Here is a 16479-nt window from a genome sequence, read left to right on the forward strand (position 1 = left end):
AAGACAACATATGAGATATTAAAGTAATATAACAGCATTTCAACAGCCACAGTGATTCTGTGTGCTGACTTCAACATCCAACCCAAGGGCCCCTTCATGAATCCAGAAAGGATGATCATAGTTTCTCATAAGGGGTGAAGGCCTTGTTGGTTAAAGCTTTAAGAATGACCAATCTGAAAGCTCACTGTGAGCAATGAGAGGAGTGACTGTGCATGAGGGCCTTTGCTTAAAAAATCAGGCTTAGCATAAGCCTTAAAGAAGCAACCTCATGGCTGTGCATTACCACAGCATCACCTGCAGGCATTCAGGCCTGGAGCAACATTTACATTGGCAGTGAGACACATGAGCACACTCGTGCCTGATGAAAAATATTAAGGACAGTGTTTCTCTACCTTTTAAACTCATACTAATTAATGGCAAAAACAATTTACCCCTTTATTAAATATGGTGACTTCAAGCAAAACAAAGCATTAAGGCAGAGGACTGTGGTGGCCTTGAAAATACTAGTTTCATCACACTCTTGTCAATGTTGACTTTGCTAATTTGAATCTTTTCCTTGTTTTAACATCCAAGTTTTCCTTCTGTTCCATCATAGTTTGTCTGTTTGAGAGAGATGTCTATATCAGACTTATATTCTCTGAGGTACAAACTATGATCTGTTATTTCTAAACCCTAGGTGATAACTCCAGTAACTCTGGAGGCTTCTTTGACACAGGCAGTCAGATAAAGTTCCAGTTTCCCATAAAAGGAAGTGGGCATTTTACAAATTATTAATTCCCAGTACTGGTAAAGGCTTAGGGGAGAGAAGCATTTCACATGGTATTGGCTGGAATATAAACTGGCATAACCTTTGGGAAGACTGTTTTGGCAATATGTGCTAGAAGCCTTAAAATATGTACATCACTTTGTCTAACTACTCCATTTCTAGGATTTATAAATAATTGAATAAAGTGAATAAAAATGACCATATAAGGCAGTTCATACCAGTGATGATGCCGCAGAAATCCCTTAAAGAGATGTGGGATAATATTTACAAAGAATTGTTGAGTGAATTCTACATGCAATTTAATTCCACTTTTTTCTGCGAAAAATATGCACAGAGAGATTGGTAGGATATGACACAAAATGATAATAACAACAACTCTGAGTGATGAAGCAGAGGTGGTTTTATCTTCAAAAAGAAGATATCTGTGCTTCGCGATTTTCCTACCATGACCACATACAACTCATGTAATAGCAACATTTCCACAATTCTTTATTATTCACAGACTACCTATATTTCAATACATTTTGAGGTGATTTGAAAATATTCCTAGGAAGAGAGCAGGGTTGGAGAATGTTTTTTGAGAATGATCCTTTCTCATGCATATGCAATGTCTTTGAACATCCGTCGAGTTAAGACTGACTTGATTGGGGTTATTCCCCAGTTTTTCCCTAGTTGAATCATAACAGAAATCCTGGTTTTGTATGGATGAAATTCCTAGGCCTGACGTGGGTGCAGAAGGACAGGGACAGTCATTAGTCTCTCATCTTTTGCCTGCTTCCTGTCAGTCTCCAGCCCCCTTCCACACCCCAACCACCCACATTCACACAAACAGCAAAAGAGGAATGCAAACTTCCAAAGGCCTAATTTGAACTAAGTTCTTCTTGGCAGGAGAACTGAGCCATCATTCACCAAATTCCTCTCTGAATTTGGGGAATACAGTAGTGAGGCCCCACACTCTCCTTCTAATCACTTGCTCCTGTTTCCTCACAGCCATATTCACAATTCAAAATATAGAAGTAATCCCTTTAGAGAACTGAACGTGGTGCTGTCACTTTCTGGTGGTTCAGTGTTATGGGTAGCGTTGAATGAAAGCTCATTTAATCCTCAAACCAGAAACAACACTTTCCCACTGTTTGCAGATCCGGAGCACCAGCGTTGGGTGGACTTTGGGCTACATGCTGAACCTGACCAACAAGATTCCAGCTGAAGAGCCAATGTCCGCACCCCTCTCCCACTCCACCTATGTCTTCCTCATGGTCCTCTTCTCCCTGATCCTGGTTGCAGTGATCATCGTAGGCATACTTGTCTTTCACAAGCCTTCGTATTTCAGGAAAGACATGATATAGCAGGAGTAGCTGAAATCTTCTGGCTGGAGTGAGAAAACTTGCCCAGGAAGCACTTTTCTCCACTGTGGTGCACAAGGTGACCACTTCTTGCTCACCAAGGCCAGTCTTGACCAGCATGAGGCTTCCTTGGTTTTTGCTAAAGCCTCTCCGTGGGAGGTATTCACCACCCTCTGCTTCAAAGACTTCCTGGCAGACACTGTCTTTTTTGTGAGTCTTTCCAAACTTCCCCCCTTTCTCTTTTGTACTCTTTGTTTGTGTGGGTCTTAAAGACCTGCCTCCTTTCATGATCATTGCTTTATAAAAGAACAATATTGACTTTGTCCAAAAGAACTGAGAATCTTGAGTCCTGTGCTGGGAAGCTGCCCTGGCTAAAAGAAGAATCTTGGGAACTAATTCAGTTGTGATCTTACAGACCTGTTTCCCATTTATTAAGAAAGCCATACAATGCTTTTGGAGAAGACAGACACACACCCAAGCCCAGCCTGCTCTTTCCATGGGAAAATTTTCTAGACCAAGCAAATGTGTTCTAGGGCAAAAGAGTCTTGCAAAGGAATTTCTGTGCTCAGGCAGTAAATACAATAGTTAATCCAAGCCAAAAGAGGGTTTTTGCCTAAGTCACATATTCCCGGGTGATGCCAAAAATGCTACAGAGTGGGACACCCATACCAGAGATTATTTTAAAAGCTGCTGTATATATATATAGGCATTCAGACATCAGGGCATATTATTTAGTAGGTTACACATGTCAGGAAGAAAAATACAGTTACAACATAAGGTTGGAAAAATGCGTCCTCCAAAACATCTCCTGGGGTTGGTTTTTATTGTGGTAAAAGGCATAGAACCTAAAATTCACCATTAAAACATAAACAGTTTAGTGGCATTTAGTACATTCACAATGCTGTGCAAGTGTCACTACTATCCAACTCCAGAATATTTTCATCATCAAGAAATTGGCTGGGTATAAGACCATCCTGAGGTAGACATGAACCATCAACCTTTCCATTTTACTAAACATGCTAACCAGTTGCACCACAAAGATGCTCACTGAGATGCTCACTAAAGCCATGCTGTATCTTACTGTCCCAGGATCTAATTTAGTGAGAGAACTTCATGAGTGAGAGTGGCATGCCTTTTTGGTGTCATGGTATTTACACAACAAAATGTGCCAGGAACCACATCTACAAGTGTTACTGCTGGTTCTAGGTACTTTTGCTTTAAGCATCTTTGCCATAGACATTTTTGCCACAAGCACTTATGGACACATTTTCACTGCAGTAATTGGCTCAAAAGCAATTTTGCCATAAAAGATAAAATAATGGAAAATAAAAGAGGGGCAATTAAAGGACACAATGAAATAATAACAAAATTCAAGACATTGTGAAATATAAAATGAGTACATTTGTAATGTGTGTAGATTCATGGCAATACTGTACAAATAGCTTATTTTATTTTGCAGGTTGTACCTAAGTACTTGTCTTCCAAGTCTTTCATTCATAGCATTTTATACGGGTTGTTTTTTTTTTTGGCTCATTGGTTTGTCTCCTCATTCTGCATCATACTTTTTCTTGTTCACTAAAATTTCTTCCTTCGTAAAGAACGATATAAGTTTCCAAGTACTTAGAGGTATCTTTGTAACTGAGCTTTGTGCTGTGTTGTGAAAGCTTCTACACAGTTGTTGTTTGTTCTTGACATATTGTCACGTGTCCATTGACAGACATTCCAAAGTCATGTGGGAAATGTGGGTTTCCCTCTCCACCTTCTAGGACTGTGGCCTCTTTCTCCTCCAAAGTAGTGTTTCAAAATAAGAAACCAACTCTTGGGACAAATCAGTGTCATATGCCAGCTCAATAAAGCCATAGATAATATTGCCAACTAGAAGAAATGCTAACACATTTCAACCAGCTGAAACCAAACTGTCAAACCAAAAACTCTCACCTCGGTTATTTTATCTTTCATGGAGAATGTGCCTTATAGGCAATGAGTTATTTGATGAAAATGTTTGCCGCAAAAACGCTTGTGGCAGAGATGTCAATGGTAAAGATACTTATAATGAAGGTGCCTAGAGCCCATTTCAACATGTAATTAATATATTAATGAGATTTCTTATTTTTTAATATTAAGTTTTTGAAATATGTTGTGTATATTACACTTAGAGCACATCCTAATCAGGACTACATTTTAAGAGCGCAATAGCTATGTGTCACTAGTGGCTACCATATTAAACAGCACATATCAAAAAGTATATTCAAAGCTAAAAAAATACAGGCAATAATACTTTGTCTTTCTCTGGGGGCAGGGGAAACTTTCTTTAAACAGCTATAGATGCTATAACATCCTTGCTATTATTTATTATATATGAAGTTTAACACTATCCTTAACAGCTTTTAACATCCCAGCTCAGGATTTCACATTATTCCTCAGGTTTTGTTACATTTTTTGGTGACAATAGAGATGCCTGTCATTCAGAACAAGATGCCTGATGATTAACCCTAAACTTTAGGAAATTTAATCTGGATTTAAAGATATTACAAGATAATTTGGATGCTTATATTCTATAGTCAAAGTGTAAATTTGAATATTAAAATAAAGATTAGTCTCTTAAGAGCTCACAAAGTTTACCATATAATACTAAAGTTATTATTAAAATACATTCTCATGTATTGTCAGTTTGAAAGATGAGTTGAATTTCACCAAAATGGTTTTATCTCTGTCTTATTCAGAGTCTGATAATTGCTATCTTGTTTGAACATAACAAGTTGCTCACAATTAGCCTGCACTAGCCAGGCATTTCAGTTTGTACTAGTTTTGTTTTGTTTTTAAATTTCTTATGACCTCAAAATGTCAGTGGCTTACCACAATAAACATTGATTTTTATGTTCATGGGTCTCAAGTCCGCTAGTATCTCTATTTCAGGCAGTAGGTCAAGTGCAGGTCTGTTCCATGTATCTCTACTCTCCTTGTCTGGTGGTTCCTGAGCCGTGTTCTGAGTAGAAGGGACACAAAAGGGACAGAAAAGGTATCCTACCTCTTCAGGTCTTGGCCCGGACATGGCCCTGTCACTTCCATTCACATTCTACTGACCAAAATAAGTCATATAACCAAGCCCAACTTTACCAATTGAAGAAACACTGGGAAGAATGGCGGAGTCAAAGTGGCAAAGGACATGAATGACTAATTGTAACAAAAAATTCATGAAACACTGGGCACAATGATTCAATCTACCACAGTTTCTCCTTAACTAAAACATAAAGTATGTTTTCCATAAACTGAAATCTACTTGTCTTGCCAAGGAATATTCTTTAAAAAATGTCATTTCTTCCAAGACATCATCAATTCCATCTTCTTTCCACAGCCTTAACCAGGATGCTCTGGCACCTCCCACATTAGTTTCACATTCTAAAATGACAGATTAACTAAGAGACCATCTATTTATTTCCCTTATATGTTTAAGATAGTATATAGTTAACTATCTAAGTTTTTATTTGCACAAGAATCTAATACAACTGAACATAATTGGTTTAATCACAGGTACAATAGTTATTTTAATTAATTGGGAAAAGAATGTCTCCATAAGCCTTCTTCTTCCAAAGTGGCATTTAAGTCTACATGTTTTAAAAGTGTTGTTATGCCTTTTGTATTTCTCTATTTTAAGTAAATTAATTTCTAAATTTATATTGATGATATAATGATGGAATCACCCTCATCAGCACCCGAGTTGACTTTTTATTTATATATCCCTTTTGCACGATGAATATCAGAGAACATGGATTAGTCAATGACAAGTGAGATAGTCTCCTAAGAAACAACATCATTTCTTATAGCAAGGTTCTAAGAAGAAAGGGGAGGAAAGCCCTGTGGGCTAGATAGGGAACAGTGTGTATTTAGGATGACTTATACTGAGCTCTACCTTTCTTCATAAACCTGCTCCTCCTCCTGCATTTTATCATGATTAACACCACCACTTCCTTAAGAAACCAAGATCAGAATCAACTTTATCAATGTTGAAGTGACAGGGGCCTGTCCTGGCCAAGACCCGCCCACTCTGCCTTTACAGCCTTTTTCATTTTGATTCCCCTTTCCAATCTTGTGATTACCACCCCAGTAGAAACCTGATATCAAGAACAATGATCTTGTCTCCAATATATTACTTTCAGATTAATCAATATTTGCTAAACAGTTTGGAGAAGATTAGTGTCCCATGTCATCTTAATGCTTGTCCTGTGTGGGAAACAAGAGTTCTGTGCTCAAATATTTTGGGGAAATTCTGGGTTAAATAAAATTTAATAAATTCTTTTTAAAAAATGTATTGAAGTATAGTTAATTTACAATTTGTGTGTTTCTTGTGTATGGCAAAGTGATTCAGTTATATATATACTTTTTCATATTCTTTTCCATTATGATTTATTACAGGATACTGAAATAGTTCCCTGTGCTATACAGTAGAATCTTGGTGTTTTTCCATTTTATATATAATAGCTTAATAATATATAATAACTATATAAAATATATAATAGTAATTAGCATCTTCTATGGAGAAGGCAGTGGCGCCCCACTCCAGTACTCTTGCCTGGAAAATCCCATGGACGGAGGAGCCTGGTGGGCTGCAGTCCATGGGGTCGCAAAGAGTCGGACACGACTGAGCGACTTCACTTTCACTTTTCACTTTCATGCCTTGGAGGAGGAAATGGCAACCCACTCCATTGTTCTTGCCTGGAAAATCCCAGGGAGGGCAGAGCCTGGTGGGCGGCCGTCTACGGGGTCACATAGAGTCGGCACGACTGAAGTGACTTAGCAGCAGCAGCAGTAGCAGCAGCATCTTCTAATCCCAAACTCTCAATCCATCACTCCCCCAACCCCCTCCCCTTTGGCAACCACAAGTCTATTCTCTGTCTGTGAGTCTGTTTCTGTTTCAAAGATAAATTCATTTGTGACATTGTAGATTCCACACATAAAAATTGAATAAATTCTTCAGGAATTCTAAGGGCTTTTTATAAAGCAATGTTCACGCTGATTGCAGTTTGCATTTCAAAAATTTATTTGACTTAAACACTTTTTACTCCTGTAAAACAAATAATATCTCATGAAATACTAGTTTTTGATATCCTTATGATGCATCTTAACAAAAGCTAACTGATCTGGTCCAATTGCTTTAGGTTACAAATTAAACAAGAGTGGCCTGAAAGGTTATGTCACTTGTTCTAAATTATATACAATTTCTAAGCAGTACAGCTAAAGTTTTAACGCACATTTCCTGATTCTTAGTAAATATGTTTCATAACATTTATAAAATATTAATATAAAATCATGTCTCTTTTACCCCACAACTCATAACACTTATAAAATATTAATATAAAATCATGTCTCTTTTACCCACAAAAGTCTTCATTTTGAGGGTCAATCCATGGATTCTTCCATAGAATTGGATGGGAGATTGGCTGCTTCATCAGAAATCCCAGATATCCATTCCAAGATTACTAGAGGAAAAATATCAATTCAAATTTTAAAAATTCAATCAGAAAGAGGGTCATAGGCTTTCAGGCATAAAAACTGAGCACAAAGTAAGAAAAAAAAGGCAAATACGGAGGGCGAGGGGTGCGAGGGAGGCAGGGAGAGGCGCCAGGGAGGGGCGCCAGGGAGGAAGCGGGGGCGCCTAACCAGGAGCAGTTACACATTGGACCGGCGACACACATTCTATAACCGCTGTAACCGGGACCAGGCGCCCCAAAGACGACCTGCCCCGGCGGTTAGCCCCAGATCTACCCACGACGAGGGCATCCGCGCAGATCCCGGCGCAGAGTCTGATTCATCCACAGCGCTCAAGACTGGAGCCTCGGCTGGGGGCGGGCGGGGAGGGGGTTGCAGCCTGATGACGCTTTCACAGTCTGGAAGACCGGGAAGAACCGCATGATATGAAGCCTCCCATGGTCTCAGGGATGGTAGTGGGAGGAGAAGAGGAAGAAGTGGGGCCGGGGGACGAGAGGCGGCCAGGAACGCAGAAGTAAGCAGCAGCAGCCGGAGCTGACCGCCCAGAGTCCTAGAGAAAGGAGCTTGCAAGGCACATGGATGAGACTGCAGCTAGGGTGCAGATGGTGACTGCAACCATGAAATGAAAAGACGCTTGCTCCTTGGAAGAAAAGCTATGACCAACCTACACAGCATATTAAAAAGCAGAGACATTACTTTGCCAACAAAGGTCCGTCTAGTCAAAACTATGGTTTTTCCAGTAGTCATGTATGGATGTGAGAGTTGGACCATAAAAGCTGAGCGCCAAAGATTGGATGCTTTTGAACTATGGTATTGGAGAAGACTCTTGAGAGTCCCTTGGACTGCAGGGAGAGCAAACCAGTCCATCCTACAGGAAATTGGTCCTGAATATTCATTGGAAGGAGTGATGCTGAAGCTGAAGCTCCAATACTTTGGCTACCTGATGCAAAGAATTGACTTCTTGGAAAAGAACCTGATGCTGGGAAAGATTGAAGGCAGGAGGAGAAAGGGACAACAGAGGATGAGATGGTTGGATGGCATCACCAACACCATGGACATGATTTTGAGCAAGCTCAGAGAGTTGGTGATGGACAGGGAAACCTGGTGTGCTGTAGTCCATGGGTTGCAAAGAGTTGGACACGCCTGAACAACTGAACTGAACTGACATACATTATATTAGTTTCAGGTACCAACATAGTGATTTGTTATTTTTATACACTGTGAAATGATCACAGTAAGTCTAATTAACATTGTCACCACACCAAAATTTTTCTTATAATGAGAACTAACAACTTTCAAATAGACAATACAAATATTATTAACTGTGTTACCACACTGCACATTACACATCCCCCTATGACTTAAGTTTGTACCTCTGAACCATTTCACCATTTCTCCCTCCTCTGGCAACCACCAATCCAATGTGTTCTGTTGTGTGAGCTTTTTTCTTTAATTTGTTTTTGGCTGATTGTTGCTTGTTTTTAGAGTCCTTCATGTAAAAGTGAGATCACACAGTATCTATATTTCTGGTTTATTTCACTTAGCATAATGCCCTCAAGGTTCATCCATGTTGTAGCAAATTCAAGATTTCTTTTTTTGTGTGGGTGAATAATATTCCACTGTATATACAAGCATATCTCATTTATTGTGCTTGACTTTACTGCACTTTGCAGATGTTGTGTTTGGTTTTTACACATTGAAGTTTGTGGCCACCTTGCATCAAGTAAGTCTAGTGGTGCCATTTGTCCAAAAGCATTTGCTCACTTCTTGCCTCTATCACATTTTGGTAATTTTGGCAATATCTCAAGCTTTTCCATCATTGCTCTATTTGTGGTGATCTGTGATCAGTGATCTGATACTATTGCAAAATATTACAACTTGCTGAAGGCTCAAAAAAAAAGAAGCAAATGGGCTCATCATTTGCATCTTGGAAAAATTTTTTTTTGCTATTTTGCCTTAATGGAAAGAATGAAGGTTAAGAAGCATGAGGTAAAGGTCATCAGCCAAGCAAAATTTTAGAGAGGATTTTCCACTGCTAAGATATAAATATTATTTCCTGTGGCCAAGAGATCATAAAAATTAAGGGCTTAAGTTTAAGAACAGGCACTATGAGGAAAGGGTGACAGAAGAGATAAAGGTGGAAAGAGAGTAAGGTCAGGAGTACTAAATAGTGGACATCAGACCTCCCTGACTCCACCCTTCCATATATTTTCTCTGAGTACCCACTCTTTCACTACCTGAAATTACCTTATTTGTTGAATCAGCACTATCCATCCATTCATTAATTTGTCCATTCAGAAAATATTAATATTTGTTAGGAGCCTTAAATGTGCCAGGCTCTGTTTAAACACTTGTGTGTGTGCTCAGTTGCTAAGTTGTGTCAGACTTTTTGTTACCCAAGGACTGTAGCCCACCAGGCTCCTCTATCCATGGGATTTCCCAGGCAAGAATACTGGAGTATGTTGCCATTTTCTTCTCCAGGGGATCTTTCTGACCCAGGGATCAAACCCACATCTCCTGCTTGGCAAGCAGATTCTTTACGACTGCACACCACCTGGGAAGCCCATTTAAACACTTAAGAGATATAGTAATGATCTAACAAGGCTAAGTCCTTGTTCTCAAAAAAGAAGTAATAGTTACTTTGTAGGAAATTCAAGATAATGCAATAGGCAGTGACTTGTGGAGAAGGACAATATTAAATAAGACAACCAGGGAAGGCTGACTCTAAAGTGGTGATATTTAAACTAAGAGGTCAGCCATGCAAAGATAGAATATTCTAGGTAACAGGAACAGCAGGGCAGAATTCCTTCATATAAGGCCTTGCTAGTCCACACAAAGACAAGAGAAGGAATCTGGTCTTTCTTATTCAATATTGACTTCTCAGAGCCAAGCAGAGTTCTAGGACACAGTGGGTACTCCATAAATACTTACAGAATGAAAAGGAATAGTGTGTCCTGTATTATAGCACCTGCCCTATTATATTTGCTGGTTAACTTACCTATGTATTTGAAGGCAAGGGCTCTTCCTGACCTCTGTAGCCATGTTTAGTACTATATCTGACATGTAGCGATCTTAGGAGAACTGCTAAGCAGCATATAAAAGATGCTGAATGAATACTATATCCTTATTAAAGAAGAGAAAATTAAACAATATATTCTTTAGGAATGCCTGCTGAAAATATGCTAAAAGATACATACGATTTTTGGATGGTTCTAATGTTGCTTAGGTTTTTTTGTTTTTTTTTTTAGGGGGTAGGTGCGAGCGCTGCAGCACACAGTTTACAGGATCTTAGATCTGGGACCAGGGATTGAACTGGGCTCCCAGAAGTGCAAGTGCAGAGTCCTAACCATTGGACAGCCAGGGAAGTCCCTGTTGCTTAGTTTCAAAAAGAAGAAAACTGACATCTGGACGTGTTATAAAGGAAATTTTCTCAGAGATAATGGCTAGAGAAGAAGATGGGAAGAATTATATCTTAGTTTAGGAACAGCAATCACTATCTTAACAGAATACTGAGTTCAAAAAGTGACTTTTCTAAATTCTAGTAAAGGTTCCTAGCGTTGATTTCCTGGTACTTTGCCATCTGTTGGGAAGAACATTGCCTCAGGTAAGGGCTATAAATAAGCACAAGCAAAAGGTTTCCAAGAGAAGAAAAACATGAGAGAGATTTAACTGAGGACTTCTTGTAAGAAATAAAAATGAGTTAACCAGTAAATTTTCCTCCTAGAATACCTGAATAAATACTGGGAAGGACATTTCTAGCTCCCAGGAAAAATTCAGTTTCTAGCTAAATTTTATTTAGCCTGTGTGCTAAGTCGCTTTAGTCATGTCCAACTCTTTGTGACCCTATGGACTGTAGCCCTCCAGGCTCCTTTGTCCATGGGGTTTTTCCAGGCAAGAATACTGGAGTGGGTTGCCATGCCCTCCTCCAGGGGATCTTCCAAACCCAGGGATCAAATCCAGTCTCCTGGATTGGCAGGTGGGTTCTTTACCACTTATGCCACCTGGGAAGCCCTTTATTTAGCCTATTAAGCACTAAAAAATGACTTTAGTGCATTATAGAATAAAACAGATGGGGTCTCTAAAAATGAATATAAAACAGTCATTCTTCTATGAGCTATTAAATAAACTTTACCAAATACTTATGATTTGAAAAGAAAATGTGATTTTAAAAATGGAGTATAGGAATAAAAGCACAAAGCCAAAGACAGAGTCTATAAAATATCTGCAGTGAGAAGGAAGAAGAGACAACTTAAGGTGATTGACAACTACCAGAAAATTAAGAGACAAGCTTGAATAATGGTGTGCAAAACTAAAAATATAAAGTATACATGGAGAGTGGTTAATGATCCCAGAGATCATTAACAAAGAAAAGTGGCGGGATTTGACTGGATTGTTGGTGATCAATTTTAATTAAATGATAAAAGCAGACACAGTAATCCCTGCTTATTTCTAAGGTACACATTCTAAGACTCCCAATGGATGCCTGAAACTGTGGATAGTACTGAACTATATATATACTATGTTTTCTCCTATATCATATATATGATAAAATTTATAAATTAGGCACATAAGAAATTGACAACAATAATCAATAATAACTTTTATTACAGTATATTGCTGTAATTGTTTTATTTTGTTATTGGTTATTGTCAATCTCTTATGTGCCTAATTTAAAAATAGAACATTACAGCAATATACTGTAATAAAAGTTATGTGAATGTGGTTGGTCTCCTTAATCAACTTCAGTTCTCTTGGAAATGTGGCAGTGCTTCTTCACTAGCAGAGGTAGCCTCTCCAGTAATTGTTGCATTTTTCAGTACAAAACTGTTCCTGAATCTGTATAACCATCCCTTACTTGCAGTAAATGGCTTGGTGTCATTTAATGGGTTCGTTTGCTGAAGTCTTTGTACAGACTACATCACAAGTGATGGTACAGCACATTACTCAAGTTGTGATAAGACAAAGTGCAAATTCATTTAGACTCAACCCCGAGGAAGGAAATAAAATTAACCCACAGCAGATAGAAATTGTATAGAACAGGAGTTGGGAAGCTAAGCGATGTTTTTGTAAATAAAGTGTTACTGAAACACAACCTCGCCCATTTCTTTGTGTTGCCTATGGCTGCTTTCAGGCTACAGTGGCAGACTTCAGTAGTTGTGACAGAGGCTATATGGCCGCAAACCTAAAATATCTACCATCTGGCCTTTTAAGAAACAATCTGTTGACCCTATATAGAATATACTGTCTTTACTGCCAAACTAGGTTTACACTGGAGCTTCCCTGGCAGCTCAGCTGGTAAAGAATCTGCCTGCAATGCAGGAGACCCTGCTTCAGTTCCTGGGTCAGGAAGATCCTCTGGAGAAGGGATAGGCTACCCACTCGAGTATTCATGGAATTCCCTGGTGGCTCAGATGGTAAAGAATCTGCCTTCAATGTGGGAGACCTGGGTTCCATCCCTGGGTTGGAAGATTCCCTAGAGGAGGGCATGGCAATCCACTCCAGCATTCTTGCCTGGAGAACACCATGGACCGAGGAGCCTGGCGGGTTACAGTCCATGGGGTCACAACGAGTTGAACACAACTGAGCGAGGAAGCACAGCACAGGTTCACACTGAAACAAAGACTCAAACGGAAAAGAAAAGAAAAAAAACTAGCCCATAATCATGGTGTCCTATGTGAAGAGTTTCTGGAGTAGTCAAAGCTTAACCTGAAGAACTAGGGGACAGGATTAGGAGTTGGTGAACTGAGAAGACACTGTATTAATATAATAATAATTCCAGGAGTTAGGTGTACTTAAGGAACACCACAGATTACAAATTATTTGCACATGTCCACATACTCCATAACGCTGCTATTTAAAGGAAGTATTTCTAGACTTTTTCTCTTTTTCTCCACTATCATTTTTCCTAAATTCCTATACAGAAGAGCCCTAGAAAATCAAGATGGGAGACGCAGTGAGGATTTTATTCAGAATGACAGTTTGGCCAAATGATTTCGAGGTTTGGACACGTTTATCTGTATGCATTATTTCAGATTATTAGGTGAGTAGAACTTCAGTTCTATTTCTACTTATGTCATAATGTACCAGTATAACCTGGAACATTAGTTTTGCAGCAGTTTCTTTACTTCCACATCTCCCCTCCCCTAAGTGTACAAGGTTTGTTAGAAGTTTTAAACACTTTCTAAGTTTCTCTAGAATTAAAGCGCTAAGCACAACGCCTTATAGAGAAAGCAGCTAATAAACATTTGCTAAACGTTTGAATGAATGAAAGCGTACACAGCATCGCTGTGCGTCTTCCCATACTAACAAGTTTCCTCACTTCCCCCCACGCCCCCGCCAAGAGTTTGCCACGACAAATTTCCAACCACAGAACATTTTATTTAACTCTTTATTTTAACACGGCGGTCAATCACTGGGAAAAGAAGATAAGACCATGTAAAGTTTATTATTATTATTATTAAGCAACGATGACATGACATGAGTGAGTGTGTCCAGCATGCCCTATTTTAAGATTGAAAAATAAATTGTTTACACTAATAGCAGGCTCCGGAAGGAGAAAGGAACCCCCCCCCCCCCCCAACCCCTGCATATTCCAGCCGGTCTTTTGAGATGCCACACCCAAAGCGCCTGAACTCAAAGTATCTCTCTCCTCGCGGCAAGGCTGAGGCAGCGCAGAGCAAAGCAGGTCGCAGGCTCCCAGGAGCACCTGGACGGCGTGGGCGACCGCACTTCCACGGCCAGCTGGGGAGTATCCTCCACCAGGAACACCTGCTCAGAGGCGACTCGGGTGGTCACCCCGGGCCCGCGCAGGCCGGGGAGCGTGCGGCCGAGACTTACCCGGATACAATTCTTCACCAGGACGAGAGATGTGGAGCTGTCACGATCCAGGCCAGCCCGCTTTCAGATCTCTTCCAGAACAGCCACCAGGGCAACTGTGGCTACTGAGGCACAAGCTCAGCGGCGGGTGATCAGAAGCCGCGGCTCCCGCCAGGCACGCTAAGGCGGAGAGGAGGGTGAGTCCCAAGCCCTGACAGCCAGGTGAGCAGAAGTAGCGCACCGAAGATTCCGGAAGGCACGGGCTCGGCGCGCGCTCCCGCCAGGCTGGCCGAGCGGCCACATCGCGCATGCTCCTGGACCGCCTAGACGTCCAGCCCTGAGGAGGAAGAGCTCCGCAGGCTTGGGGTGCGTGGGATGCAGACGTCGCGAGCGCTGCGGGGCGGTTGGTGACAGCTCGGAGTCCGTGGTGAACGGCGCGTCCTGACTTCGCCGCCCAGGCGTAGCAGAAGTGCACCGACCATCCAGGTGAATGTCTTAATGACCCATAAAATGTCCTTACCCTTCCCTGTCGGACACTCGAATATTTTGTCTGGTTGCAGCCCTACTCTGTGGAAAGAGCCGGCGGAGTCCCCAGACTACCAGGACCAGACCCGCATGGGCCACTGAGACTTGTAGTCCCTAAGAGCTGGCCCATCCATTAGTCATCACCTTTGGGAATTGATCAGGCTGAGAACCATTCCATCATACAGCAGTATTACTGAGTCCCTACTGTGTGCTGAATACTTTGCTAGGATTGGTGGAGGGCAGATGAGTTCAGTGCCCAACTCTCGTCCTCACTTTAGAGCAGGCAGAAAGCGAGCTTGCAGGGTAGGCTGTAATGAACAAAAAATACGTTATTATCAGTGCTGCTAAGTCGCGTCAGTCGTGTCCGACTCTGTGCGACCCCATAGACGACAGCCCACCAGCCTAGTGGAGATCGTAAAAGGACCAGAGTCAGGGGGAAAAAAAAATCCTGGAAGATGTGAGGTTTGAATGAGGCTTTGAAACGTGGAATGCTCTAGATTAAGGGAAAGCTGGAAAAATCAAACAATAGAAATGCCAGGGAATATAAAGAAGAGTTTGGTCTGAGTATAGCTGAAGGTTTATTTTGAAGAGTGGTGAGCAGGGCTTAAAGTGGGGAAGTGGACAGAAGCTTTCTTGGCCTCACTTAGAGAAAGGTGCTCCGTTTTGAGTTTCTCTCCAGCAGGCGCGAAGATACATGTTCAGGTTTAAATAAAATACAGTGTCACAGGACTTAACTTGTGTCCAGTTTTTAGACCTCATGGTTCTCAGTAGTCTATGGATTAATACATTTTTATCAATCATGGGATGAACTTTGTGGGTAGTAAAATTATATTGCATTGTGTGTTGGATATAATCTTTCAAAATATACTACAGTTTTTATAATTTGTCACCTATTCAGTTTTTATGTATTATAATGCCAGAAGTTTCAAGGGAATTAGACCCAATCTTTCTTGACCTACAGAAACAGGTTGTGATGTTTTCAGGCTTAGTTCTGAGAACAATGGATGATTTAATTTTGATGCCTTTCAAAGAATGTACAGATTCATGGATCAGAAAAGCCTTTGTCAAGACTTTGTTCCTAGGTTTTCTTTTAGAAAATAAGATCACAGTTAACGAAAAGATACTAATTTTCAGACTTAGGTATGGAACACATGGAATTCATGCTAATTTTTGTGAAACACTGTGAAATAATTCTGCCTCACACTTAACTGTAAAATTTTTTGGTTAAGTTCCACCTTTTCCATATGCCAGTACCAGTAAAGATTAAATGTTACAGATGATCAATAACTAAATAGTATTAAAGGCAATAGTGTGTTTCTTTGTTTAGTTTTTAGTTAAATTAAAAATTTTACATAGCATAAGTTTATCTTATGCATCAAAATAGTTATTTTCTCTCAGTAATATATCATTCTTAAAAATATTTCTTATTTAGAAAGTGGAAATCAGAGAACCATCATGAAAAAGATTTCAAAGAGAAAAGAAGATATTTTTAGAAAAGTAAAATATTAATGGAGTTTATAAGGATTTTGATTATGCAAAATA

General features: G+C 40.1%; 1 protein-coding gene and 1 long non-coding RNA gene across 3 annotated transcripts in view; one reads left to right on the forward strand and one right to left on the reverse strand.

Annotated features, from left to right (window-relative positions):
* The window catches only part of LOC133070281 (ectonucleoside triphosphate diphosphohydrolase 1), a 198637-nt gene that overhangs the window by 90443 nt on the left and 91715 nt on the right, over positions 1-16479 (forward strand). The window contains exon 10 of one of the 2 annotated variants that reach the window (XM_061162255.1): positions 1906-6418. The exons of the other annotated variant lie outside the window; for it this stretch is intronic. Coding sequence (XP_061018238.1) covers positions 1906-2112 — 207 coding nt within the window. The 3' untranslated portion in view covers positions 2113-6418. Of the gene's footprint in view, positions 1-1905; positions 6419-16479 lie in introns of those variants that run through there. 2 annotated transcript variants of the gene reach the window in all.
* LOC133070282 (uncharacterized) lies at positions 7124-14883 on the reverse strand. Its single transcript, XR_009696120.1, has 2 exons — positions 14434-14883; positions 7124-7586 (listed from the first exon to the last, which is right to left on the reverse strand). It is a non-coding gene; the product is annotated as an uncharacterized LOC133070282 (long non-coding RNA).

The sequence above is a fragment of the Dama dama genome, chromosome 15 (assembly GCF_033118175.1).
Source record: "Dama dama isolate Ldn47 chromosome 15, ASM3311817v1, whole genome shotgun sequence".
In the NCBI taxonomy this organism is placed as follows: domain Eukaryota; kingdom Metazoa; phylum Chordata; class Mammalia; order Artiodactyla; family Cervidae; genus Dama; species Dama dama.